General features: G+C 39.0%; 1 protein-coding gene across 11 annotated transcripts in view; it reads left to right on the top strand.

Moving 5' to 3' along the window:
* Positions 1-27,514, top strand: part of RERE (arginine-glutamic acid dipeptide repeats) — a 199,129-nt gene that overhangs the window by 100,512 nt on the left and 71,103 nt on the right. For all 11 annotated transcript variants that reach the window (XM_072426388.1, XM_072426389.1, XM_072426390.1 and 8 more), the window contains one exon: positions 18,757-18,827. In XM_072426388.1, the coding sequence (XP_072282489.1) occupies positions 18,757-18,827 (71 nt within the window). The remainder of the gene's footprint in view (positions 1-18,756; positions 18,828-27,514) is intronic.

Here is a 27,514-nt window from a genome sequence, read left to right as displayed (position 1 = left end):
ATCATACCTGCACTACCTTTGGCAACAGACAACCATCAGAATAATTACATCTGTGCTCTGTGGCATGCTATATAGTAGGCATGTATGATTTTAATAAATTTGTAAATTGCTGTTTCATAAGGGACCAGTTGCAAAGTACCACAACACGCATAAACAATACATTACTGTATTGCAACAATAAACATTAATCAGGTTTTAGTAGACATTATGGTATTAACATTGATGTTAAAAAGCCTTTATTAGCATCGATATATTTTTTTTTTTCCATGTCCTTCTTGGACTGACTTTAAATAAGTAATATTAAAGTAAAATAAGTGAATATTTGGCACTTTGCTGTAGAAAATACTATGCAATCCTAGCATTCACAATGTTTTGTGCAACTTGTGGGCAAGCCAGATTTTTTTTCCTTTTCTGAAAACAGTTAATGTTTTAATTGAACTAGTTTTTATTGTCTGGCTTTTCAAACCGGAAGTAGTATGTGACTTCTTGGTAAATGAAGGACATTGTAATTTGTTCTGAGAATTGTTTTCCTTTCATATGAGAAGGGACAGCCAATGCACATTAGGCTAGCAAGGCAGTGATGCCAAATAGGTAGTTTTGTATATTTTCAACACTTCCGCTGCATTTAGACACACAATGCAAGGTAAAATGTTCCATTTGAGTACATTTTATTGTAACTATTCATCTTCCCTTCCACTTCCAGGTTTTAGTGACACCTTGAGAAACCGGTATCTCCTCAAAAAAAGGAGGAAGCAGTTAGAGTGGTGGAATCCATCATAGTTCCTAAATTGGCACATACAGTAACCTTCATATGAAGAATAAGTGAATGGGGCCTATGCAACGACCCCCCCTCTACTAGTACTTGTGTGAGCTGTCTTCTAAGGAGATCAGAAAAAGCACAATAACACAAAGCAATGCTTTGAAATCGGGAGCACCCGTTTCTGTAATTGTGCTTTTTGCAGTCTGAGTAACATTTCCTAATGCTTAAATTCGACATAGTATTGTCCACCTCTTATCTACTAGCAGACAAATGTTTCTGGCAAACATTTGAAAGCAATTTAGTTGTTCTCCTGAGCAGACAGGAGTTTGCTTTGTGGATAACTAAAGTGTTGTAAATGCAGAAACAGCTTGTACTAGAGAGAAAATAAATGACTTTCTTCACCATCATGTGTCATTACCTACCCTGTACTTCCCAGCATCACAGGCCTTCTCCCTGCATGAGGCCAAGCTTAATACACATAACATATTTAGCCCACTGAGGCTGGAGCGATGCTTGCAATTTTAAGCCCTCTGTTTCTGGAGAAACACATAAAGGTTACACAGATGAGATTCTGCTCTTTCCCAAGCAGCCTCTTGGGGATTTCAGAAGTAATACTTGCTTGCCAAGCCTCTGATAGTGAGCAATTTATGCTGCCTGTGGCAGCTCTGGTACATTGTGAGCGCTTGCCTGCCAATCACTGGCGATATGGAAAGCTGTCAGTGACTCGACCGAGATTGCTGCTGCCGCCACCGATGTACAGCTTTTCATTCCTTAGTAATGGAAATCCTGGAGAGTACCTTACGGCATAGTGTTTACAAGGAGATGATTATCCAGGCCTGCAGTGCAAAGCGCATAAACAGGTTTTGAGATCGTGTAACAGGCAGGTTATGGTGAGGTGGGCTAAAAAGACCTAAACAGCAAGACAACGTTGGAAGGCCTTGTGGTTCCCTTTAGCCCATCTACCTATAACCTGTCTGGTCAAACGTTATGATTGTACAATTTACAGTTTCCATAGCCTATAGAAAAATTCTATGTGCAGTGTTTTCCCCAGCCCCATTTACCCGGGTGCACCACCCGGCACTTTTTAGGTGGTTACTAAAGAGTTGGGTCACAATACAGGGTCTGCCACATCCGTGTTCTTGGTTGAACAGTGATGTGTCTTTCCCATCCTTTGTCACTATGCCCGAAATGCTTCGTTTTGCCCCTTAACTGATCCAAATCCATGTTCTGCTGATTGGTAATGTAGGTATTGGGGTTTTCCTGCCTTATCTGACTGGATACACATTTTTAATTTCCTTATATCATGTGTTTTGTTTCAATCATTAAATGGGTTTTAGGTTTCAGCTTGATAGTTTTCACCCTGATCAAAGTACTACAAGTGGACCTGTCACCATCATGCTGACTTGAGACCAGGTAGCAGAAGGTGCCTGTTCATACTTTCAGTTGGATCCAAATTATATTTTGTAGGCCACATTTTGCTAGGGTTGGCATACTATCTGCTTTGTCTTCAGAAGGAAGTTGGAGCCCTGCTTACTTTTGTCTAGTCTACTTCCCATGAAAAAATAAGCGGTGTAAATTAGTAATGTTTTACCGAACTGTTAAATGCTGTTATCACCATTGCAGTCCTCATTCATTTTGCCTTTACCAATTGACTCTTGATTGTTTTTGCAACATGTTGTTGTATTGGATGTGTGTTTTCCTTTACCCCAATTACTCCCTTCTTTAAAAACTCCACCTTACCATGGCAACAAATTGATTTATAGCAGGTTATCCACTAGCCGTTCTGCTTCCACCCATCCCACCAGGGGCTATTGATTTCCACCTTCAGTCTGAATAGCAGATAGCTTGGTGTGATATGGCAGCAGTGTTTGTTCCCTGCTACACGAGAAAAGCAAAGCCCTGATTAGTGCAGCAGCATAAAAGTATTGCACTGTGATATTTGTAGCAGTCAAGAAATTACTCATGGGTTTCTGCTATTGGCATACTGGCTGGATTCTCTTTGTATAACTTTAACCCACATTTAATGGCATACTGTGTTACTGATAATGTTGCTTTCACCACAGTGGTGAACATAATTTTCTTTTATTACATTCCAGGACACAGGCCATTATAGATTATTCTTCACCTGATTGAGCTAAAGGTTTTTCCAGCCGCCATTCTGCTCTTTCTACTGACTAATCTGTGTGCATGGGTTGCGTAAGAAAATATAATGGTAGGGGTTAATTTTGTCCTATCCCACACAATATGGTACATTTTGATCAGTCGATTTCAAGAGATTTTTCCAGCACCTTTGTAGTGTAAGTGGATGTGACCTTATTGGATGTAATTTGGACATGTTTAGTCTAATTTACTAAAAGTCCAATTAGATAGTATTCAATGGGAGAGCAATTAAATTAGCACCACGTCCTTCTCATGTCTATATAAAACATTTTTGTGTAATTATGGTTTTTCAGGTGCTTATTAATGATTAACAAAAGAATGTGTATACTTTAAAAAGATATTTAGTTCATTTTGTTCATTTTATCACACATTTATGTCAATACATATACCATGATTACAGTCTCTAAATCATATATAAATGTATGAATTGGAAACTGTAATCATGCTATATGTAGCGATATAAATGTGTGTGTCATGTTTTTAAAGAAAGGTACAAAATACATTTCCTTTAATGTACACATTATTTTGTTAATCATTGTTAATAAGCACCTGAAAAATCCTAATTACACATAAAAATGATTCATTTACTAAAAGGCAAACTCCTGTTTATTTTTCCTGCACACTGTTGAGTGTTCAAAGTGAGCACCGCTACAATTTGAGTAAGGTTTCTTAAAGCTAAATTACTCTTTTTACTGTTTTTATTGTATGTTATACCAATTTCCCGTGGTCTTTATTACCCGTATAGCTGTCCTTACCTGCCTTTGTCACAAAGTAATGTCTATACAGGCATAGCTAGGCAGGTGGCAACCTGTGTGACCAGGGTGGGGGCAAAGCTTTTGGAGATGGCTTCATATCTTCCCTTTTGGACAGTAGTTACCCACCCTGCCCCCACCCCCTATGTGATTCTACCCCATTGTATACAGAGAAGCACAGTGGTAGGTCAAAAGTTTGTGGTTTAGGAAAAAACACAGTTGTTAATTGGTTTGGTTTTCCAACACTTAGGCTAGGTACCCACGTGCAATGGTTCTCATCCCATAATGGGCTCAGGGCTGATATCGGGCCGGAATCTTGTGGGTTTACAGTGCCATCCTCCAAACTACTGTCCTGGCGGATCCACCGACGATGGACAGCAAACGACCATAAAAGAAGTGAAGAAGAGAGAGCGCGGGGGGGCCGTTTTCTCGTTCTCTCACCTCTCCATAGAGCAGAATTGAGCTGTATGTACAGTGCTCATTCATGCATCGTGCAATTTTGTAATTGGGAAAGATTGTGAAATCCTTTTCCAACGACAATTATTGCACGTGTGTACAAATCCTTCTATATTGAAACACAGCTTATAGTCAATCATTGCAGTGTATAAAGGAAAGTGTATCACGCAGAAGGCAGCATTGTGTTTGGTCAGATGGAGCTGTGGGCAGAAATCCATACACACTTTTTGGGCTGACCTTCATGTGTGGCTTTTGTGTAGGTTATTTTTGTGCTAGCTTTAAATGATGACACCAATCTGACCTTCCTTTGCATGCATCTTCCCATATTTAATTATAATGTAGCTGATGCCAGCCATAATATAGCACTCTGTGACAATGTACATGGATAATTAAATGACGCCCACATCCGATGACCTCACACAACACTGCACTAGCTTCCTGTCTTTTTTATGTTTTGGATATTCTACAACTGCTTTGTGAGATTCTTCGCGGGGAAAGGTAAGTGTGCAATAAGTTTAAGTAAATACAGCTTGTCTGCTTTAAAGCACAGTGTAGCAGAAAGGTTAATTAAAATGTCTGAGCCATATGTTTTGCATGTGCTCTTTGCTGCTAATCAGCAGACCATCATTTGACTGGAACCTCAAACGGGTTAACCTGACTTGCAGCTCTACAATATAATGCTGTGCTGCCTCTGATTCCTCGATCATAGTACATCCTGTCAGCTGACCTAGCCTGCTCCCTCCATAACTCATATATATTTATATTCTATAAACATGTTCATTGGCCCGCAGGGTTAATGAGTAAGGAAGCAACACTAGTGAGGATGATTCTCTGCCAGCTGAGTTTATATCAATGCTTCCTTTGTGCTCATTGTCCTGAACTGAGGCTTGGTGTATCATCCTGCCTTCCTGGCAGATGAGGTTACAACCTCTATTTCTCACTTGTGCTCTGTTCTGCTATCGCCATTAACCCGTTATCGGCCTTTTCAAGATACCCAGACCTCCTGCGTTTCCTGATTGTCTTCCCCACAAGGTCGTAAACTGAGGCGACATTAGTTAGATTGAAATACAGGAATTTGGCTGCTGCCTTGACAGCTATTGGCTCTCTTCTGTCATTGACCCATGTGTTTGTCTTCATTCCAGATATTGCCTTCTATTCGTTATGACAGCCACACCAGCTGAGAAAGGCCAAGCCTGCCAGAAAGGAGCAAGATTTCCAGGGATTGCTCTGGAAAGAGAGGCCTGACTCTTTTTTTTTTAAGCCCTGTTGTGCCATATTTCTCCAGTGATTTTGCAGCTGCTGAGCATGTGAGAGAAACTCATTAGGATTCAGCAAGGATCAGCGTTATAGTAAAACAATGGAGTTAAAAACTAGAGCTGCAGGAATGCCTTAATGAAAGTCCACTTTTAGGTTTGCAGCCAGACTTTTGCTTGAGGCACTGCTAACAAAGCAAATCTTTTTTAGCACCACCTTTGACCATTTTATTTTGATTTAAAATGTAATTATAGCATTAGGAAGTAGCCATTTTGGTTGACTGGCTTATTTTTCTTTTGAGCAGCTGGTAATATCTCTGTGGAAATGGCTCACAGTCATGTCATGTCATGCACTCATCGATCTTACTGGACTGTTGTGCCACATGCACCATCGCTTGAAGCCACATGCACCATCTTAAAAGTTATTTCCATAAACATATTCACTTTTTGTGGTGTTCCCAGGCCTATTTTAGCAAGTTGGAACACTCTGCATACATTCAGCCATTCCGCACTCACTAGCAATTGAGTTTTTTGGTATCTGACCAGTTACCATCTCTTGACCATTGGGGTGACTTCTTCTTGTCAGGATACAAATCTTTACCTTATAAAACATTTTAACCTTTAAACTGACAAGATAAGCGATGTGCCATCAGTACACACGTGCGATAATTGTCGTTGGAAAGGATCTTTCACGATCCTTTCCAACGGCAAACGACTTCACGATGCATGAACAAGCGCTGTACATATAGTACTGTTCTGCTGTATGGGAGAGGGGAGGGGGGAATGATGGAGTGGCACCCTGCTGTGCTTTCTCCCCTTCACTTGTATTATGATCGTTGGTTGTCTATCGTCTGGGCATCCGCCAGGACAGTCATTCAGATGATGGACGACGATAACTGTACCGATATCGGCCCTGAGCCGTTGCATGTGTGTACATAGCCTTACTCCTCTAATCATTAAAGGTATTTGCTCCTCGAAGCCTTATTAGTTATGTGGCTTGTGCAGCGTCTGCCAGTTATTGCTTACCAGGCACCTTTCCCATGCTGTTCATCGGTAGGAAATGCCCTCTGCCTGACAGCCATTTTGTGTTTTTTTTTTTCCCCCCCTGTCCTGCCAGTCTCCCATGAGATTGAACAAGTGCTGTTCCTAGGAAAATGGAGGCCGCTGCCACATCTGAGTGACACCCATGAAATTATGGCACGTAATTGGGTGTGTAAAACTCTGCCTAAAGTGTTTAGATAGAACAAAGCATTTGCCAGTGGGAGGCATCCAGCTTTGTGTATGAGAAGTGTTTCTTGGCTCTTTATGTAGGCCAGTGATCCTCTCCCCTTCTGAGCTGCTGGTAATCATGTACATGCAGCCAACATCATTGCATAGAGTGTTAACAAGGGTAAGCCGTCCTGCACAGTCTCTGCAGAACACGGGCTCCCCTCCTTTCTGGGACAGAACAATGCCGCCTGTTACACTGCCGTATAATAGCTGAAATAAAATACTTCACAAACCTCTTGTATAGGTGAAGATGTGCTGCTCTCACATGCCCCGTGAATGGGGCTGTCTGGCAGGTATTGTTCAGCCGTCTTTGTGAGATTGAAGCAGTTTAAAGCTTGACAGATGGAGAGCTCTTCTCTCACTTTGAGGCTGATCAATAGAGGTTGATCCTGCGAATGGCTTTTTTTTTTTTCATGGTGTTTGCATATCCACACAGGTCCTGAGGAAGAATAGCATGCTGGAGAAAAGCAGAGGCTTTGTTTGTGTTTTCCTTTCATTAGGTTATTTTTTTTTGTGTGTTTTTAGTAAAGTAAAAGTTTTTTTTCATCTGACTTAATCTTTATCCTTCATATTTTGTAAAACGCTAACCTGTCTGATAAAATTCTGTCCTCAGAACAGATGAGGGGAAACCTATTTGTGAATGGAGCCCTGGATATTGATAAAATCTGACACATTTCTAACCTTTTCTCCATTGAAACGGTTGGGTATTGATGAACTTTAACTGGCATTTGTTACTAGGGGCCTTTTTGGATGTATTATATGCATAGTATTTAGGCAGCTGATTTGATAGGGAGTGTTGGCAACACATTTATTAACTTAGTAAAAAAAAAAAATATTTGTCATTTCTATTGCTGGATTGCAAAGCATGTTACTTGTGTTATCACATCTAAACTGGCCGTAACAGAAAATGTTTCATCAAATAAATACAGCATTATGGAAGGCCATCATTCTACTTAGTGTATGCTGGCTGGGTTTACCTGGTTCTTGTTGGAGTTTAAGTGGCCCTGGAAATGTCTGGATAACCCATCAATGATTGCCCACATCTTGTGACAGTTCTAAATCAACACCGTGATGATCTTGGTTGACGTATTCAACACTTTCTATTCTACAAAAATGCCTTAGAAGGAGCACACCTTAACTAGGGTTGGTGGAGATTTTCCATCATGAAGGATACATTAGATCATCTCTATTTTTATATTTGGAGGACAGGGCTGGATTATCTTGCATCATTCAAAATGGTTGCATTGCTACTGATTGGGGTATTCGTGGTGAAAGAAATTAAATGTCATTGTCATACAAAGAGAGAAAATGCTTCCATTAAATACTATTCTTAGGCATGTTTGTTGCCAGCATTAGGAAATATTCCTTGTTTTTTTCCATTAACTAGAAGGCAGCATGAGATACAGAAAATGGATGCCTGGCAATCAGGCTGGCTGGTTAGACTCATAAGTCTCCGGTAGCTAGTAAGCTTAAATGAGTTAGCGTGTGATTATCAGCCCAGGTCATCCAGAAATCGAGTATAGCACTTTGATGTGATAGAACCGCTGTAAATCTTGTCTGAATCTCAGCATTGCAGCAGGAGTCCAAATTGGAAGCGGCTTTGTCTCAGTGCGTTTTGTGTGAATAACAGATGGAGATGAGCAGAGAAACATGCACCAAGCTAATAATCACGTAGTGAATGATGCCCTTCAGTTCTCCAAAGATAAACCGTTCGTTTCACAGCAATATGCATTGCAAGCAGCAATTGGGCAGTGCAGTTAATGTTTCCTCAAACCTCCAGACCACACCTGCTGATGAGGGTCTACCTCATACTTATGGGCCTCTCACCCACAGCTTCCCATAGAGAATAAAGGGGGTGGCAGTGTTTCTGTACCTCCTGCTGTAAAATGCTCTTTAAGAACCACTGAATGGAACACAACCGTATCCTAATGGTCAGACTCCATAGGTCTTGCAGTGCAATTGGCAAAATGCTCCATTCCCAGTGTGATTTTAAAAGATAGTTAACAGAACAGATGGGAAGGTTCCAGTTTGTCATGCTGAATGAGTTTTGTACCCCCTTAATTGTAAAATGTTGTGCCAGACCCAGATATTGCTGGCACAATTGTACAGGCTTTGTTAAAAGATGTCCATACACCTACGTTATCAGCATTTTCCTACATATTTTGGAGAATGATGTTTGGACATTGTGTGCTGCTCAACTGAGCCAATTGCAGAAGCGTAGCTGTCAGCTTGAATTGGCAGCGTGTAGATAATTAAGTGGCTCTCCTCCTATCTACAGCACATACACACTGCAAAGCTTCCCTGAGACATGTAAAACAAAACATCAAGGAGATCATTACAGTACATCATTTAGGTATCGCTATCTTTAACCTTCTTGTGCTCATGATTGTCAGTCCTTTCCAATGTATCTTTCCCTGGCAGCCCAATTATAGTGTAGAATTACAAAAACAAGGCTCTGGAAGTAAAATGATTTTTAGCTAACAGTATATACATGTGGTATTATGAATGCTTATTAAAAAGATGACTCTCTCCCCCTTTTCTCTACCTCGCTCTCTCTCTGCTCCCTGGCTGATTGCAGCTCCATTTGTCATATTTTACAGCTTCTCAATAATCTCTAGAACATAGGACTGCTTTCTATGTAGGCTCCTGATTTTATTACGTTTTCTCATCTGTCTTAATTTTAAAGACGTTGCCATCTGCACCTTTTTACATTCAAGCATTGCATCAATTCACATATTTCTCCTCACTTATTATTCCAATTTGCACTTGAATAAGACCTCTATTGCTATTGAATTATAAAAATGGCTTTGTATAGATTTATTAGTCATGGCCATCCTAGCTTTTAAGGAACTACAAGCCCCAGATTGTCCTGCCAGAGCCTGCAAAGTCTTTGACCGATGACAACGACTGATAAATCTGTTCTGGTGACTACAAAGCATATGAGGACTCTCTCCATCTGCGGCACAGGCAGCAAAAAGAAATGGTAAATGTCTTAATGTAGAGCTGAATAGAGTCAATGAAGGAAGACATGGTGACAACAATGGCTCCCACCATGGATAAGAATTTAACCAGATAAAGTAAAAACGAACCCTGATAAAACAGCCACTGTATTTTAGGATTGTCAAGGTTCAAGTATATTTCTATTTTGGTTTATGGATTAGATACATAACCTCCACATTAAGTATTTTGCGAAGGATATATTTAAGTCAAACTAGAATATCATTTCTTTCATCTTAGTAATACACAGGCAGCTTTTTACTTGTCTTCAGCATTAGACCCAACTTGAAGCCCCCTTAAGTAAATTTTTTCCGTAATGATCATATCATTAGCTTCCGAACAAGTGTTTTGGCGCGTTACTAAAAAAGCGAAGGGTTGGTAGCAAAAGGATAAAATAATTATGTGGTGCTCGCTGCTTAGCAGTTGTTTTTATAAATTTGAGAGCTGTGGATTACAATTAGCTGTCATTAATTCTGTTCAGGAGAAATATGTTCTATTTAGTGTACAACCAAGAGGCAGGCTTGAGTGAGCTTAAACACATGAAGTCTAAATTATGCCGACAGCACATTAAACTGCAGCAGGGGGGGGGGGGGCGGCGATGAGAGAAAATGGATTCCCTGCAATATGGCTTTGTAATAAACTCATTTGCCAGAGGCGAGGTGCCGGGGCTGCATCATGAATCCTTGGGTATACATTTCACTGGAAAGCGGCTTGACATTACCTTGCAGGAAAATACAAGGATTATTGTATTGTTCTCCCAGTGTCCTGTATTTATTAGTAAAAGGCGGTGACTGTGAAAGCTAAACCTTGTGCATCTAATTTGTTTCCAGTTCACCAGGGAAAGCTGATTGAAAACCAAGGTCAGCACTGCAAAGATTTGTTGATTGTTAATCATGTAGTTTTACAATAGAACTTGTTTATGCGGCTAGCAAGAGCTAGTAAAATTCACTCTGTCATCTTTATAGTACCCCTTAGAAATAGAAAGTAAGGTGAGTCGCTATGGGGTAAAATGGAACAGTTTGTTTTGCAGGAATTCAAATTTCCCTACTGAGGGCAATCCATTGATGTCTGTGTCTACAGCTGCTCAATTAAGGTGGATGGCTTGGCAAAATAAAAACACACGCTATATATTCCTTTTTATTTTCACACTATTTTATTTTTGTTGCAAGTATAGAATAGTACTTTGTTGGTCAGTCAAAACATTATTCACTCCTCACATATCTAGAACATGGGATGGGGATGGATTTTGTTAGCTCGGCCTAAGGTCCTTTCTGGTCTACAAATCTGCTTGGAATAATATAGCATTTTATAGTGAGTGGTCCTCTTGTTCAGGATGATAAGGACCATAGTCCCAATCCCCCCCACACCTTTTTAAATGGATAATGGAACAATGTGTATGTGCCTCCCAGAGTTTTTTTTGCCTGGACATACACTGTCAGGCTTGAATTGCCTGTACTGTATAACTCCTTACTAAAATCCTAAACCCCACCAAATAAATGCCCTCCCTACCCTATCCACAGTGAATTATACTGCTATTGAGTTTTATTTCACACACCTTTAGACCTGATTTTCTTAAACACATCTGACCAAATTAGATTAGAGACAATGGTTTGGGATTGCAAACTAATGTGGCAAAGTTGCATTACAAGTGCATGCAAGCATCTTGGGAATGCTGCTTAACATGTTGACTGACTTTCTAAAAATGCATTTGTGTTTTTAGCCCCATGATGACCTTTGTACAACGGAATTAATTTTCGTACATTCTCATATTTCTGTTTAAGCCTTTAATGATCCATGGGAATTGAAGGAGCATTTATTTGCACCCCCTGCCCAAATTAAAAATGTTAATTTAAACCTAAAAAATAAATGGTAAAGTAAAAATTACTCTACTCTTGTCCGTACATCTTGAAAGAATGTACTAATGCACAATATATACATTTTTGTGTAAACTGACGTTTTATATTCAGTACAAATAATGTAAAACCTACATTTTTATGTAATCTGTTTTCAAGACATCTGTTGGTGAAATCTGTGTTTGAAATATATATTGTTGTATCGCATTTCAACTTTGGCACCAATGAGGAGCTTCCCTGGTGGAGGGGTTACCTGAAGTTCTAGGTGTTCTTCACCTCCTTGTATTCTCTTATTTTTTCTGCAGAATCAGACTGTGGTCACCATTCTATTTTTCGCCTTTAGGGGAATCTGAATTGTTGAGTGCTATTTGTAATCTTTTTATTACATCATTTGAAAGCAAACAAAGGCTTGTTTTTTTTACTGTTTTTTTTTCTCTTTTTTCTCTTTCTCCTCCTCTTGTGCCAGTCATTTTCCATGCATCTCTAGCTGTCCATTTTCATGGTGTATGGGCATTCTGTGTCATCAATTTCCTCAGAACAATACTGCTGCCAGAGCTCATTTCTGTTTTAGTTACAGAGCCCAGATGAAACAGAAAAGTACCATGGCTGTGGCTTTGTTCACCAGAATTAATGCAGTATAGAGTTTTCAAGCAGTGTGACAAGTGATCACAGGAGCTGTGAAGGAAAGGATGCCCTGGCAGAGAGAGGGCACATAGAATGGCAAATGTAATTGCTGTTAGAATTTTTTTTTTTTTTTTTTACTGAAATACTTGATGAGCCAGAGGATGATTTACCATGTTGGAGTATTTTCATGTAACCTTCATCATCACCTTCCATCTAATCTATTTGTTCCATTTTGTCAGTGACCTTATTTTAGACGGGTTGTTGGTTGAGCGCCGTAGGCGTTTGATTCAGGTTACCCTGCAGATAATGAGGCCATTGATAGAATTATTTGATGCTGACATTATCCTGGATCGATGCCTTTAATATCGGTCACAGAGGTCCTTGGAGTTTTCCATTCTTTATAGAACGTCAGTAGCTGAAATGCAATAGCCAAAGAGGGTGTTTAGAAAGTAGCAGCAACATCTCTCCGAAAGACCAAACAAGCATTAAAACCTGGGTGAGGTTTTTGTTTCTGCCTATGTCCTGTCTGTGGAGGTGTTACCTGTATTCCATTCCTGGTGGCCTTGTGTGCCTAAAATATGTAAAAATAAAAATGCAGTCACTTTGTGGTACTTGCTTGGACTTCTGTGAGAGCAGAATGGTTTATGGTTACAATCCAATTTTGGGTAAATCTTAACAGTCATATCCAGGTCTGCAAAGAGAAGCAATTGTAATTTAACGATTTTTCACATATAAGGCTACTTTGGAAAGATACTGCTACGCATTAGTCACATACGACTATCTAATGATCCATTGGATCTGTGTCATTTTAGGTTGATTATGAGGCCCATTCTCTTTTTTTTTTTTTTTTTTTTTTTTTTTTTTTTTTAAATAATATACCCTGCCATTCAGCAGTCCAATGTGAGGGCCACAGTGGACAATAGATAATCTGGCAGGTCAATGAGGGGTATTTGACTTGCCTTTCCCAAAAAGTGGGGCTTGTTTTTTGAAGTAGGTTTGAGGTCTGTATATAACTTGAGCATAGCTTCTACAAAGATTAGTTTGACTGCACAAGAAAGTTTCTTCATACCTTCAAACATGGTTCTAGCCTAGAGGTTTGTATATCGAATAGACCCTCTAAGAAGATCTTTAGGTTTGGCAAAAAGCGTTTTCTTTTACACGTTTGGCAAAAGCGTTTTCTTGTACGGTTTTGGAGAAATCGAAAAGTAGGGTTGGAGAACATTGGCTATTCTTGCAAAAAAAAAAAAAAAGCCAGATCAGTAAATGCAGATCCCATGTTTGAGCAGATTTAGTATTGGATTGCCAGATTGCCATAGAGTCGGGCATCACAAGAAAATTGTTAGTATTATCAAGCATATTCTAAAAATAAACGGAAAAGAAAAACGAGGCATTCATGACTTTCGTAGTCCTCTGCTGTTTACAGGGCTATTTTCCTGTGTATAGTATTCATATTCCCATGTGCCAGACTCCATTTAACTAGGAAACGATCTGAGGTTGTCCTTTTTAACCTTTGTGATGTCATTAGTTCACAGCGAGACTGTAGGCAGTGAGTTGCGGGTAGCAATAATTTCTGCTCCTACAACGCCTGCCTCTTCTGTATGCAGACAATAAGCCCACTGTCATCAGTGCTCTGGTGTGACTATTCAGTCCTAACTGATTTAGCGGTGAAGATAAATGGTTTGTACATGTAAAACACAGAGCCGGTTCCTGTTCGCCCCTCTTCCTCGAGTCACGGCCTTCCAGTTCATTTCAAACCTAGTGTGTAGTACAGGCCCCGGGAGATCATGTGTCGAGGAACACTATTGTTTGCCATTGGGAGACATGTCATTTGCAGAATGTGAGGTGTAGTGATGGATATTTTCACTTATTTTATCTTGTAAATGAATTACACGAAGCCAGGTCACTACGAGCCAGCCTTTCCATTTTCCTTGTCAGCCACAGACAGGACTTTGATGGCTGCAAGATAAAATTATGAATTCAGACACCTCCTGACTTAGTGATTCCAATCTGTTTGCTTTATGGCTTTTTTTATGAAATAAGCAGCAGTATTGGAAAACATTGTATTCTCCCCAAGACTTTATGAAGATCTGTCACAGTGTGAGTAACTGACTTCTCCGTGACAAGGACACTCACTGCCAGCAGTGTGCTTAAGTAAATTGTGCTTCTCTGTCATGGATAATGTATGGGCTCAGTACCTCAGTGTGGGGTTATAAGCCAATTGCTTTAGTATCCCTTTCTCAATTCTATAGACTTTTTCTTATTTAGTAGCTATAAAGCTGTTGCCTCAGAGGTGTAATTTGTAATTGACAGTCTTTTCTGCTCCATATGCAACAGTAGCTGATATGCTCTTCAAAATGTGCTAGAATTGTTTTTCTCCGTTCACTTGTTAAAGGGTCAGTCCAAGAAAATCTGATACTTTCTAAACACGAATACTGGAATAAAAATGCAATAAAATGTAAATCCTTTGAAAAGAAGTAGGTTAAAAGAAACTTAGCTGTGCCCAATAAGCAGGAAAGGGTGTAGCAGTTGTCACTAGTATTCTTGTGGCCCCTTTGATTCTGAACTTTGTCATTAAACTTGCCTTGTTGCATATTTTACCCATCTTGCTACAGGCTTTCCTTCCTGTCTGACCCTCCAGCAAGGAGAACCATAAGCGCTGACCTCCGTGTCTAACCCTTCAGGAACAAACATAAGCTGTGACCTCCAATTCTCCCTCCCTGTAGTGTCAAGACTGGTAAAATATTGCAAATAAACTCCTGACGATAAACTACAATGTATTTAGTTGTTCTAGTACACATTTTAAAATATGAACAAAATAATTAAATACATCAGGTTATAAACCTGTACATTTCATATAAGCCGACCTAATACAATGGCTCTTTACTATTGCACATGTAGGTCTGTTGGCTTCAATTTACCTGTCAAATAGCACTGCAGAGGCCCCTGGTTACTGTATGCTCCTAATATCTCCTGATGAAATGTGTATATTGCTTACATAAAAAGGGGAGGAAAGCTTGTCAAGCCTCTGTGATCTGTGATTCATAATGACCTTCCATGTAATGGTGTTCTACTCAGAGGTATTAGAGAGGCATTATCATAATGCGCATATGGCAGGTCAAGACAAAGGGCTGTATTTATAGGAGAAGCAATCATGCTGCAATGATATTCATAGGCTTGTGTTAAATCTAGTTTCCCTGTGGAGATTCTAGAGCGCTGTACAGTATATTTTTCTTTAGTCATTTCTCCCCCAATATATCTTTGCAATCTAACTGTAGAATTTAGTTTAGCATGAGCAGTTATTAAGTTGTTGCTTTCTGATGACCATTCTGTTAAAATATCGCACAATACCTAAAGCCCTGAAAAAAAGTAATGTGCTGGTCCCCTCATGCTGATCAATCAGTTATTTTTACGGAGAGCAGGGCATGGCAGCTCCTTTTGCATAATGGGCCATTTTTCCCTGGTACAGCATTGACCTGCTAAGGTGGAAAGAAAAAAGGGATTCAGAATTCTTTATAGCACAACTAGACCAAAAATGAAGAAGTTGGTAATTTTGTCTTTAGAACAGATTTTTACAAATACAAAAAACATTGCAAAGCTGTGCTTGGCGCTATCTTTGCAGCTACCAGGACTGAGGTCCTACTATTGCTTGCCCCCTACTTCCTTGTGGCCACAGGCCTTGCCCTCTGTCTATAGGCATGCTTCCACTGTAATCAGGAATGCTGTAGTCCGTTATCTGTTATACATCTTACTCTGCTTGTCCCATTGTCGTATATGACTAACCTGCAAGAATGATCAATTCAGAATTAAGGGGAAATGGCTGTTTTGCAGTAAACAAGTACATTTGTCCCATATAAACAGGTGTTGATCACCAGTTACATACTGTGTCCATCAAACTGATTTTAATTACAATTTACTTTGCATTTAGTTGGGCTTTAGTTTTCTTGGCAGTCAGAGATGTAAAATATGAGGTGAGTGCCATTTTCTATATAAAAATCTGTGTCTTCATGGTTCAGCCATCAGAATGTTTTTCACATATGTACTTTGGTGATGATGGAAAGTGACTTGTGTGAAAAAATAATAGTGTTAGGCATGTCAAGTTTTGCCTTTTACATAGCCTCCAAATACCTCCTGTCGTTTGTCATCATGATTAATTGTAATCCTCTCACGCTGTTCCAGATCCAGCAATGTGATAATTGTAGCAATTGCATATTTCCTTCATTTGCATTTTTGGTTTTATTCTTTATTAGCTAATGTTGTGTCTACCAGTCGTATGGATAAGAAATTGCATCTAATTGTATGAAATCCTTCTATTTGATTTATTTATTTGTATGGTATATACACCATTTATATCCATGTCTACAGGTCAGTTCACAGCGGCACAAACTATTGTGGTGTATTTACACACTGTATTAGTGGAGATGTAAATCCTGCTATTACAAAGTATTCCCAGTTCAGCACACACATCGGTATGGACCAGATCATTACATTTCTGCTTTTGGTCTGTTTGTCAATATCTTTATTATTACTCAGTGTAAAGAAGTAAGCAAGCGTCCTCTCCTCCTCCTGTGTCACTGTCTGTATCAGTCTATCATTTGCAACCCCTATTTAATGTACAGCACTGCGTAATATGTTGGCACTATATAAATCCTGTTTAATAATACATAAAACATGGACACACACCAGGCTTGTTGTTTGGTGCCAATGAGTAGCAAAAATTATATTATCATTTTGCAATCCATAGGCACATAGTAATAAAACAGGAGTTTTTTTTCTTTGGGTAACGGTGGATGCTGTTAGATAAAAATAAATGTATTCTATCTTTTTTTTTTTTTTGACATTGTATTTGTGATTTTTTAACTTAAGATTTTGGTGCACAAATATTTGTTTTCCCTTTTCTAAAAAAAAAAAAAAAAAACTATTTCCCTGCTATCTTTTTATTTCTAAGGTTAGAAGGGAAAGAGAGTTAATTTGGGCTGACAAGGGATTAAAGGAGAGAACCAGGCTGGAAGAGTGAAGTGTGGCTGATGTTACATTGAATGCATTTAGATGAGAAGTAGTTGAAAGGGAATTGGGGAGATCAATATATATATATATATATATATATATATATTTTTTTTAATCTAGTTGTTCACATTCTAGTCGCTTTTTGCTTTCAAGGGCTCTGTGCATCTGTCATGTGCCATTGTTACCCTTGTTAAATGACTGCTGAGAGAGCTTACGGAAAGGTAAGGCACCTAAAGGTAGCAAAACTGTTACCTTCTTGCCTTGGAACCCCAAAGTTCTTAGAACTGATATCTAATAGATGCCCAGCTTAATCAGGGGACCTAAGGATAACACCCACAAAACTACCTCGGGGTCATTTTCTATGAAAGGAGCGAGTCATTCTTTCTTCCGTGTTCTAGCAGAGGGCTGTGTGAGGGGAGCTGTAACTCATGATATATAATTGGTCTCGTTGGCACAATGACACTTGTTTTTCTGCTGGGCTTCACGTGGTTTGCCTGTTTGCAGCCTTGTCATTAACCTGGCCTTTTCCCTTTACTTTGAAACATTTGGCAATCGCTCTCTCCCCTTTGTGTGCATGCGCTGGCATTGTAATTGCTGCCTGGATAGCATCAGTTAAAGGGCAGACTTTATACACCGGCTGGCTCCATTTTTATTTATTTATTTTTTTTCCTGAATCCGAGTTGTCAGTGGCACAAGAAAATAATTACTGATCCCTTACCATGTCAGATATCATTTGAACAAGCTCAAGTCATCCTCAGGAAAATCTAATTTGGTTTTCCTGGTGGTTCCTGTGATGGGTTGCTTCAGCTTGACAATTAGAGGACAGAATGTGTTTGCCTTGGGTTTTAATAGCCAGCTATACCCACGAGGCTCCAGCTCTTCCCCATTTACTTAGCAGGATTCTCCAATCTGTGATCTAAATATCTTGTGTCCTTTCTATCTGAGCCCTGTTCTTGATTTACAACAGATCTCTTTATTTGCTGTTTGTAGGTTAAGCTAATAAACAGTCAATTGTTAATGTAAAAAAAAAAAATATATATATATATATGCATTCCATAGGCCTTAATTATAACAGGAAACCGTTAATGAAAATGTAAAATTGTGTCTGCAACCTATATTTAGCCTAAAGGAAAAGTACACTTTCATTAAATTATGACATAAAAACTGCTTTAGAAGCTATTATGAAAAATATTCCAAATGATTGCATTTCAGTTTGAATTCCGGGGGGTTCTGTACATAATTTGTGAACAAAGACTTTGCATCATAGCTCTGTGTATAATCCCCGCATACCTGGCTGCCATGAATGCATGAACTGGGTACACATGTTGCATCATTCCTGCCTGGCCAATCAGGATGGTGGAAGATTCCAAACCCGGAAGGGGATCCGGTGAGGAGAGGCCAGTTTGGTTAAATGCAAACAAGCAATAGTTATTTTTTATTTTTTGTAAAAGTGCCCTAGCCTGGCCTTTCTGCTCACAATTATTTGTAAGTTTAGTTAATTTTGTTGATATTCTTGCAGTATTCAATCATGGGGAACTGTTTTCTCTTTACAAAAATGAAATTAATTTGAGGTTCATAAAAGGTATATAAATCGCCATACTAAGATTTGTTTTTCCTTCTCTTTTCAGACTGTGTATATATTGAGAGTCGAAGACCCAACACTCCATACTTTATATGTAGCATTCAAGATTTTAAACTGGTAAGTTTAGTTTTGTTGTTCTATAAATAAGGTTTTATTGTGTTATGCGCTGCAACTGAGTCTGATGTGTTTTGTGTTCACAATGGAGATGTTTTGTGACATTTTGTAGTGCAGAAATAAATACTTAAAAATAGATGCATGCAGATGAGGTTATATTACTAGCTATACTTCCAGTCCACCTTGGCTCAATACTTCAAGCTTTCTGAATGCTCTATTTATTTGATGACTTTAATAACCATGAGGGGCTGGGAAAGCTGAGCTTCCACAAGAAAAGTTGACTTTCATAATATTGCAACTGGCTACATTCCAAGATCTGTTGATCCTTTTAACATTTCACTGAAGGAATTCCCTTACCTAACTCCAGGCAGATATAAAAACTAACCTTTGCATCATTCTGTTGTCCCCATACACTATTAAAGGATGGAGCCTTGCTACATAGTCTTTTAGGCTGTATTGGTAGATTGAAGCTGCAGGAGTCTGGAGGGTCGGGTTTATGTACAGCCTGCTTGTCCCAACTTCAATACCATTTTACCCATCAATTAGCACAAGTTTACAGCTTTGCATGGTAATGACTGTGTATTATTTGTGGCATACTTGACGAAGTGGCTGCAGTCTGGTTATTCATAGCCATCTGGTACCAGTAAAGTTACTGCAAAAAGAAGTCCCAAACCAACTTTAGATTAAACTGTTTTCGTTTTGGTGCTAAGGTTGGTTTGGTGAGCTGCAAATATACATGTTATGCAGTGTTTAAACCAGACATTTGCTAAAGCCGGGTGGGTAGAAATTGTAGGTGGGTGCTGGCCCCTGTATTGTGACCCAACTTTTCAGTAACACCCCTAAAAACAGACGGGTGGTGAGCCCAGCTGAAAAGAGACCTGGGAGAACACGGTTATGGTTCCAAAATCTGTGGATGACCCCTCATTAAAGTGTTATGTCTTCACAAAGCGGTACAATATCATAAAATCACTTTAGTTTTATTGATGAAAAATATTCCTAAAATGATTTTGACACACTAGGAATGATTTTTCAGTTGCCTCTGAATATTTCTATGCAGTCATATACATAAGAATGGCCTGCATAAGTGAGCCTATAGCAGGAGCATGTATTGTTTGTGGCTGTCAGAACAGTGCCAATTTTCCTTCGTTTTGCATATGATGATACCATTTCCTATTTGTGGATTAATATTTGCTTCCCCAAATGGGTCTCTGTAATTTTTGTTTCCAGATTGAAGTGCAGCCTTGCTTCTTTTATTCTTACCCACCGTAATAATGTCTTTGCCTCAATTGTACTATTGTGCGCATTAGCGGGTACCTGGGATTTACAGCAGAATCAGTAGAGGAGTCATGAATTACAATGTGAAGGTTTCCATTCTGGGCAGAAGTTCCTGCTGAGTTTCCATAATTGCTTAGGGATATTACCAGCAATAAAGGGCAGCTCTTTTGTTGTCAGTATTGGTTTTGCGCGGCATATTAGGGCTGTCTGCAAAACAGCATGAATCAGTGCACACAGATACCTGTCAGATGCAGCTCACAACACTCCTCCGCCGGTAATTTAGTGTACAGTGAACACCACCCCCTCCCCAGCCTGGAGGCTTGATTTCATGCAGCGATACAGGAGTGTTTGTAGGTATATTGCAGATGAAACCTCTGGTGTTTGGCAGTAACTCTTGTACACGTCCCCATTGGGACAGAAGACGTGTGTACTGTAGCAGCCTGTAATCATCTGATTAAAGATATTATTTTGATCTAGGGAATTATTTATCACATTCCACAGTGGATTTAGGTAAAACTCCAGTTGCTATAAAAAAAATTCTCCAGTAAATGAGTAATCTCATCTTATGTGTGCTTAGCGTTTTTTTTCCCAGTGTAAATTGCAGCTGTACCAACACTAAATGATTTAGCTCTTCCTATCTTCTAGTAACATTCATTTTTTCCTAAAGGGAAGGCCAATAGCTTGAAACGACCACTACAGTGTTCAAAGTCATCGAATTTTTTTAAAAAAGACTGACATTTGCGGTTGGGGCCCAAAAGTATTTTTCTAGAATGCATTCAAATTGGTTGTCCCTTTTGCAGGCTTTTAAAAAGAAAATTTGTGGGATGGCTTTAAATCTAGTTATCTTATATTCAGTATTTAGTTTACATCTCATAAAATCTCTATACATCTTAAGGACATGACTGACAAAGCAATAAAAAAGCTTTGCTACAGACAATGCAATCTGGCTATTTACAGTCGTACTGGGGAATTATATGTCTATAACTCTTTTATTGACCTCGGGCCAAGCCAACTCAATCAGTCGGGATAGATTTTCCCAAAGAAAGATTAGGTTTCCTTCAAACAACCCAACACCTCAGACTTACCCCTCCCTTTTCAGTAGGTACAAACATGCAGGTTTAAATGACAGACATTTGTGAAAGCGATCAATTGTTGACCAGATCTATCTGCATGCTTCCCAAAAACCATTGTTTATTGGAGCAGATTATTTTTTGACTAAGGAGCTTCAAAACAAGGTTTGAAACCGTCTATGAATACGCCAGGATGTGCTTGTCATAATGCTCCACTAATATCTTATGCACATCAAGTCATTCAGCTAGAATGCTGGAGAGGTCAGCTGTTGAGATTAATCTTGTTTTCTCTCTGTGACTGTTGACATAACTCCTCCTATAGCTTTGTGCGACTAGTTGTTTTCAAGCTGTTATTTGTTTAAATGTAATTACAGAGCAGTCAGCACACAAAGCAATACAGCAGCTGATATTTTTGAAGCCACATAATCCCCTCCTCCTTTTCACTGATACAGATTCAATGGTGGTGGTTTCCTTGGGGTGAAATTGCCAGAATAATACCAATTGGTATATTGTATGCATGCATGATGGGTAGATTTAGAGGAAATCTGCTAATGTTCCACCCCCGACTATAATAGCTTAGATCATTTTTGGGCCCCATATACTAGGGTGTCAGGACACCTGCCTTGTGTGCCTAGGCTGAAACATTTCAGAACATAAAAGATGCATTATCAAAACCACAAAATATAAATATAAATTTATTTTTAAACCGGGTGGGAAGAAATGTAGGTGGGAGGCAGCCCTTGTATTGTGACACCACTTTTCAACTACGTCGGGATGTGTGGCGCAGGTATCTCCGGAGGCTCTTTGCTCCTATTCAGAACTAAAGGGGTGGTGGTCCAAAAAAACCAAAAACTATTTAAATAAAGGGATTGCCTACCCTTTTATCTAAAGTAAAAATTCTGAGTTTAGGTACGCTCTAAAGCAAAACTAAATTTGCTATTATGTACCTACTTTCCATTGTCTGGTCATTGGGAGAGGTTTTGGATAGCTCCAATTAACAACCTAATCTATGCCAATGTCTCCGCATATAGGAATCATGGGAAGTCTCCATTCTCTCCTTACTTTTGGAAGCATGGCACATCATAAGGATCTGTTCTCTCTACGTTTGTGGCAATCTAGATTATCAAAAGAGCAGAGTATGCCTAGGGTTTGCCACCTTCTGGCTGCAAGTGGTTGCACTGAATTGAAGAAGCACATACTAAATTGACTACTCAAATATAAAAACATGCATTTAGTTTTATGGGTCATGAAGCAAGCACCCTCTATTCAGCATAAGCTGGTATGATGTCACCGTCTGTATTTAGCTTGCTCTTTGGCCACAGGAGGCCATCTGCTTACAGAGCTTTTAACTCTGGAGTAGCTTCTAAATCACCTTGTGTGTTCCATGCTGTGGCTAGCCCTAGAATCTGGGTCATAATGATACCTTCCCCTTTCGTGCTTAAACATTAAATTGCTGGAACCTGTGAACAAGGTGCATAATGTGCTTCATCATTTGATTCCTGTGCCGCTGTAGCTCCAGTCACTTCCACGCTGCGCTCTTTATAGGGAACTTGACACATATACAGACAATGAAGATGTTGACAGACTGTTGTGCAGTTTATGGTGTCATCTATCAGACCCTCGTGAAAATGAATTATTTTATTTCTGACACGATATGGCAGTTTCCAGATTTTGAATGTCTGATGTGCTGCACCTGGCTAATGGTGTTCAAATCAGATATTCTTGTGCATATGCAGTGTAGATTGAGAGATTGTTTAATGTAATTGTTTGGAGCTGTTACTTTGCTGCCTGATACCTTGATGGCCAAGTAATAGGTTGCAAACACCCATGATCAGATTACCTGTTAATGCTGATTATCTGTTAGTACAATCCGTTAATTTGAATTATGATTGAGCCTATAATTAAATTTTAAAATATTACTTATAAGTTTTTGTGCAATCTTTAACCAGTTAAGCAAGGAGCTTGTGTTGCTTGATCAGTTTTCACAAATCAATATTCTGTCACAATATCAATAATACAAAAGTGAATGGAATTGTTTTGATCAATGTGACATTTTGACTGATCAATGGAAGAAAGGCTAAATTAAGCTTTGAGGGCTAATAAAAAAAAAAATCAGGGTTTACCTGTACTTGCAAGATTGTGACCCCCCCATTGGGTAGGATGGTAGGCTTTGGTTGCTAAAAGCAACAGCAACATATTTTTTATTGATTGCTGCTCTTTTATTAGATAGAGTGATGTACTGTTTTTCTGAGAGAAGGCAAAACCTTTCTGCATCATGTCTTATGCTGCCTATCTGGAAATAATTAGAGTGATTAACTTTGTGGCACTGACTTCTGCTTAGAAATGTAAATGCCTTGCAACACCGGCTGCAAGTCTGCTTACAAATGATCTTTTAAATGTGTTTTGAAAGGGAATCTGTAGGAGGCTAATAAATCTCTCCACAGATGGCACACTGCAACAGTAAGGAAAATTTATTGATCTTTACGGAAGTGGGTAAAGGCGAAACGGGTCGATCTTTTAAATAGCTCCGTATTAAAATGCAAAATGGGCATGAAGGACCATTAATGGATCCATTCTGCAGCCTTGGTGCTGATTACATATTGATCTCTGTAGGTTAAAGTTAGCCACGTAAGTATCTGCAAATACCTACCTCAAAGAGAAGGCTTTGTATAAAAATTCCGGGAGCTATATTTGCAGGCATCTAGCGTAAGAATGAGCAATAAGAATACTTGGGTAATAGGTAATGTCATATGGGTCTTTTATCATTTTTAACTCCAGGCAGGTAAAAAACCCAATAATTTAATCTATCTACGAAGGCGTTACTTTTTTATTTTTTATTTATTTGCAGTTGTCAAATGTACCATGAACGTGCCTTGATATTGCCCTGTTGTAATTCCTGTGTAGCAGAGAAGTAAAGAGAGGGGCAGTGCAAAGAATTATTCTGCTGTATGAAACCGTTATTGATCTAATTGTGTAAGCTTCCAGAAAGCAAGAGATCAGTGTGCTACTTCTTTTAAAGTCCTATTATTGGAAGTCTTTCACAAGGCTTTCTCTCAATTGCAATATAATTTGCAGCAAGATGCTTGGATACTGGCTGAACAGAATTACATACATGTAGCTTTTGGCATCCCTATCGGGGATCGTCAATCTTTGTCCCAGATGACCCTTGTCACCAGGACTAAGTCAGGAAATATCCAAAATTAAGTAAAAGTAGTAAGTAGGAATACCTGGCACATGTTCCAGTAACAATTTTCCAGAATATTTCTCCTCGTTTTTAGCAGTTTGGTATAAACCACCTACTGCAGGCTGTATTTATCTACTATTGTGTTTCCTTACATTTTTGACTTTCATATTCTGGTTTGTATTACCCCACACAAAGACTTAATGGCAGCCCTGATGAAGGCAGTTTAATTCCTGAAGCAGTTGGCTTCTATTTCTATAAAATTTGTAGTGTGAGGGTTCCGATATCTAGCACCTGGATTTTACTGGATACTGGAGGGCTCCCCTGCTAATAATGCTATGCTTGTGTTATTTCTTTTGTATCACATCATTTCAATGACACTGACACTCCAGACACGTGTCAGTTGATTACGCCATTATTTTTCTTCCCTTTCATGCTTTATGTATTGTAAAATGTAGAATTTTTTCTACCATACTACAAGAAAGCCACTTTATCCAAGCAAAAAAACCTAAGCCTGTTATCGAATCTTAAAGAAATCTCCTAATACCTGTATATATTCTCATCATTTTTCATTCTTGTTTTTCTGTCACGGTAGAAAAATGCAGCTCAGGGATTTTTTTTATATATTTAATAACAGTATTGTATTTTTTTTTCTTCTTCAAAGTTTGCTTGAAATAATATTTCCAGCTATGTGTTCTGAAGATTGCCAGATCCAGTTGGCTCAGGCCTGGCTGCATTGTGAGATTTAATAAATCCCCGCCGGCTCACAGATCGAACCCAGCATAATGATAGAGCTGATGTGGAAAAAAAAATTGATTACAGGTTTTCAGACAGTATCATTAACGTTCCTTTCTGGAATATGCCAGGGGTAATAGACCATTCTGTTTGGTTAATTTTGCTTATGTGGAATAGCATTGATTGCATTATTATCCGCTTTATGTGTTATACAGGTGTACTGTGTTCACTGCAAGCTGGCCCCTGTCTGCAAATGTTTTGAGCAGTGTATAAATTCTGTTTTCATTAAAAAGTGAAGGGCACGAAAAAAAAAAACCTTGCTTTGCAATGCATTATTACCTCTAATGACCCTGTCTGTCCTGCTTTCTGCTGTAATTCTGCAGGGGGTGGAGAGCAAGGGCAGCCTGTCTGAGCAATTGTTTGCTCTGCTTGTTGGAAGCCAGGCGGGGATAAAGGATGCAGCCAGATCCTTGCTAAAGAAGCTGAAACAGCTGTGTGACATGCAAGGTTTAAATACAAATTACATAGTGGCAGAGCACAAGCTGCTTCCAAGCTAGCAGTGTTTAGCACAATATGCAGGTCACCCCGCCTGCACGACTTCTCCCAGGAACCTGCAGATTATCTAATGTGTCCTGCTGCTGGAGCCAAAGCAGTGGGGTTTTTATGGTTTCTAAAATGACATGTTGGAGAACAGAGCTGATTTTATTAGTTCCTTTGAAATTCATGTTAGCAGAGAGGTTTTAGAGCAGTATGCGCTGTGGGGCGAAGGGTTAGGAGAAAGTAATTGCGGTAGTAGATACGGATCTGGAAGAACATTCTAGTCCTGCAGTTGTTTCCAAGGATTATTGTGGAAAGAATGCTGTCGTCATGTGTGAATGATTACCATATTGGATAATTTAGGCTTGAGGAAACAGAGGCTCTCCAGCTGTTGTGAACTGAAACTTTTAGTCCTACATCTGCTGGGGTGTCTAGTAGATTGCAATAGCTGGCTTGCTGAAACATGTAGTTGTTGCATTTCCCTAAAGCAGCAACTCTTCAATTTAGGTTATCCTGGGGTTTGCAGTTCTGCCAGTGCTGGGGACAGAAAGGAATTGTCCAGTCTGAATTGATGTTTTAATAAAATCATATGGGTTGTATAGCCCACCTGCTCTATCCATGTATTCTGTAGTGCACAAGCTTTTATGTCATCAGGTTGGTGCTGAAATGTATACAGGTTGTGAAAAATTAAAAATGGTTCCCTTGAAATCCTTTTGTAAAAAAAGATTGATTTTAAAGGAAACGCTAGGACTAAATTATTTTAGACCTACCGTATTAATGCAATAGGAAGCAAGCATAACTTAAAATCTAGATGTGATGGATAAAATAGGAAACTGAGGGGATGTGAAAATACACAAGTTTCAGACGTGTACACGTCCTAAATGAGCAAAACAGACTATTGCACACTTGCAGTGTTCTCTTGATACTATTGGTAAACCCATAAATTGCTTTCACCTGCTGCCTGTATTTATTTTAATGCGTTCTTCTCTGCGGACATATGCAGGTTTAACAGGAGCTACAATTGCCTTTTTACCTGCAGTGCCCTCTTCTGGAGATATGTTAGCACAGTCATTTGTTTATTGGTTTGGTTTATCAGAGGCATTAAAAAAGGACCTGAAAAGATGGCAAGTAGATGGACATCAGCAGCCTAAAGTGGGAAAGCCGCGGCTGCCATTGCTGAGACTAAAGTGTCACCTTACAGTTTGCATTACAAGCTGGGGTTCTTGAAACGCCAGACAAAAATTTTGACAAAAAGCAACCAAACTAAAGCTAAATGAGCAAAACTACAGTGTTAAACCATTTTAAGAAAAGCATTGCAAACTTTGAGCAAAATGTATAATGAAAAATGAATTCCCATTGGATACATGACAAGAGTTCTATGAAAAAAGGTGTCTGTTATCGGGATCTAAATAATTTAAATGTTATGGCTTTTATGGTGTTTTATAATGATCCACATCTGTCTTCTGTGTCCTTTTTGACATAATGCAATAGGCCTTCTGGATTTCTTGCAGGAATGAGTGACAGATTGCCACCTGCACAGCTTTGCGACTCCCAAATGCAATTCGCTCTGTTAAATTTAAAAGTCCATAAATGAAGCAGTCGTTGTGCTAGGCGATAAAGAGAAAAAGTATAAATTGGGAGGGTGAAAATCATGGAAGTTGCAGCCCCCAGAGTAAATGTGTTTGAATGTTTTTCTGGTTAATCTATTGATTATTTCACATGTTTTTAGGATGGAATGGATTAAAAGCAATATGCTTAAATATGTTTTAGCATTTTCATAAAGATGATTTCTGATTGGTTGCTTTGAGCTGCCTTCTATACATGAAAAATCCAGTAATAGAATTTTTGCAGCTTGTTTCATTAATTAATATATATATATATATATATATATA

This window comes from Pyxicephalus adspersus, chromosome 11, assembly GCF_032062135.1.
Source record: "Pyxicephalus adspersus chromosome 11, UCB_Pads_2.0, whole genome shotgun sequence".
Taxonomy (NCBI): domain Eukaryota; kingdom Metazoa; phylum Chordata; class Amphibia; order Anura; family Pyxicephalidae; genus Pyxicephalus; species Pyxicephalus adspersus.
Note: the sequence above shows the minus strand (reverse complement) of the source record. Positions and strands in the feature narration are given on the sequence as shown.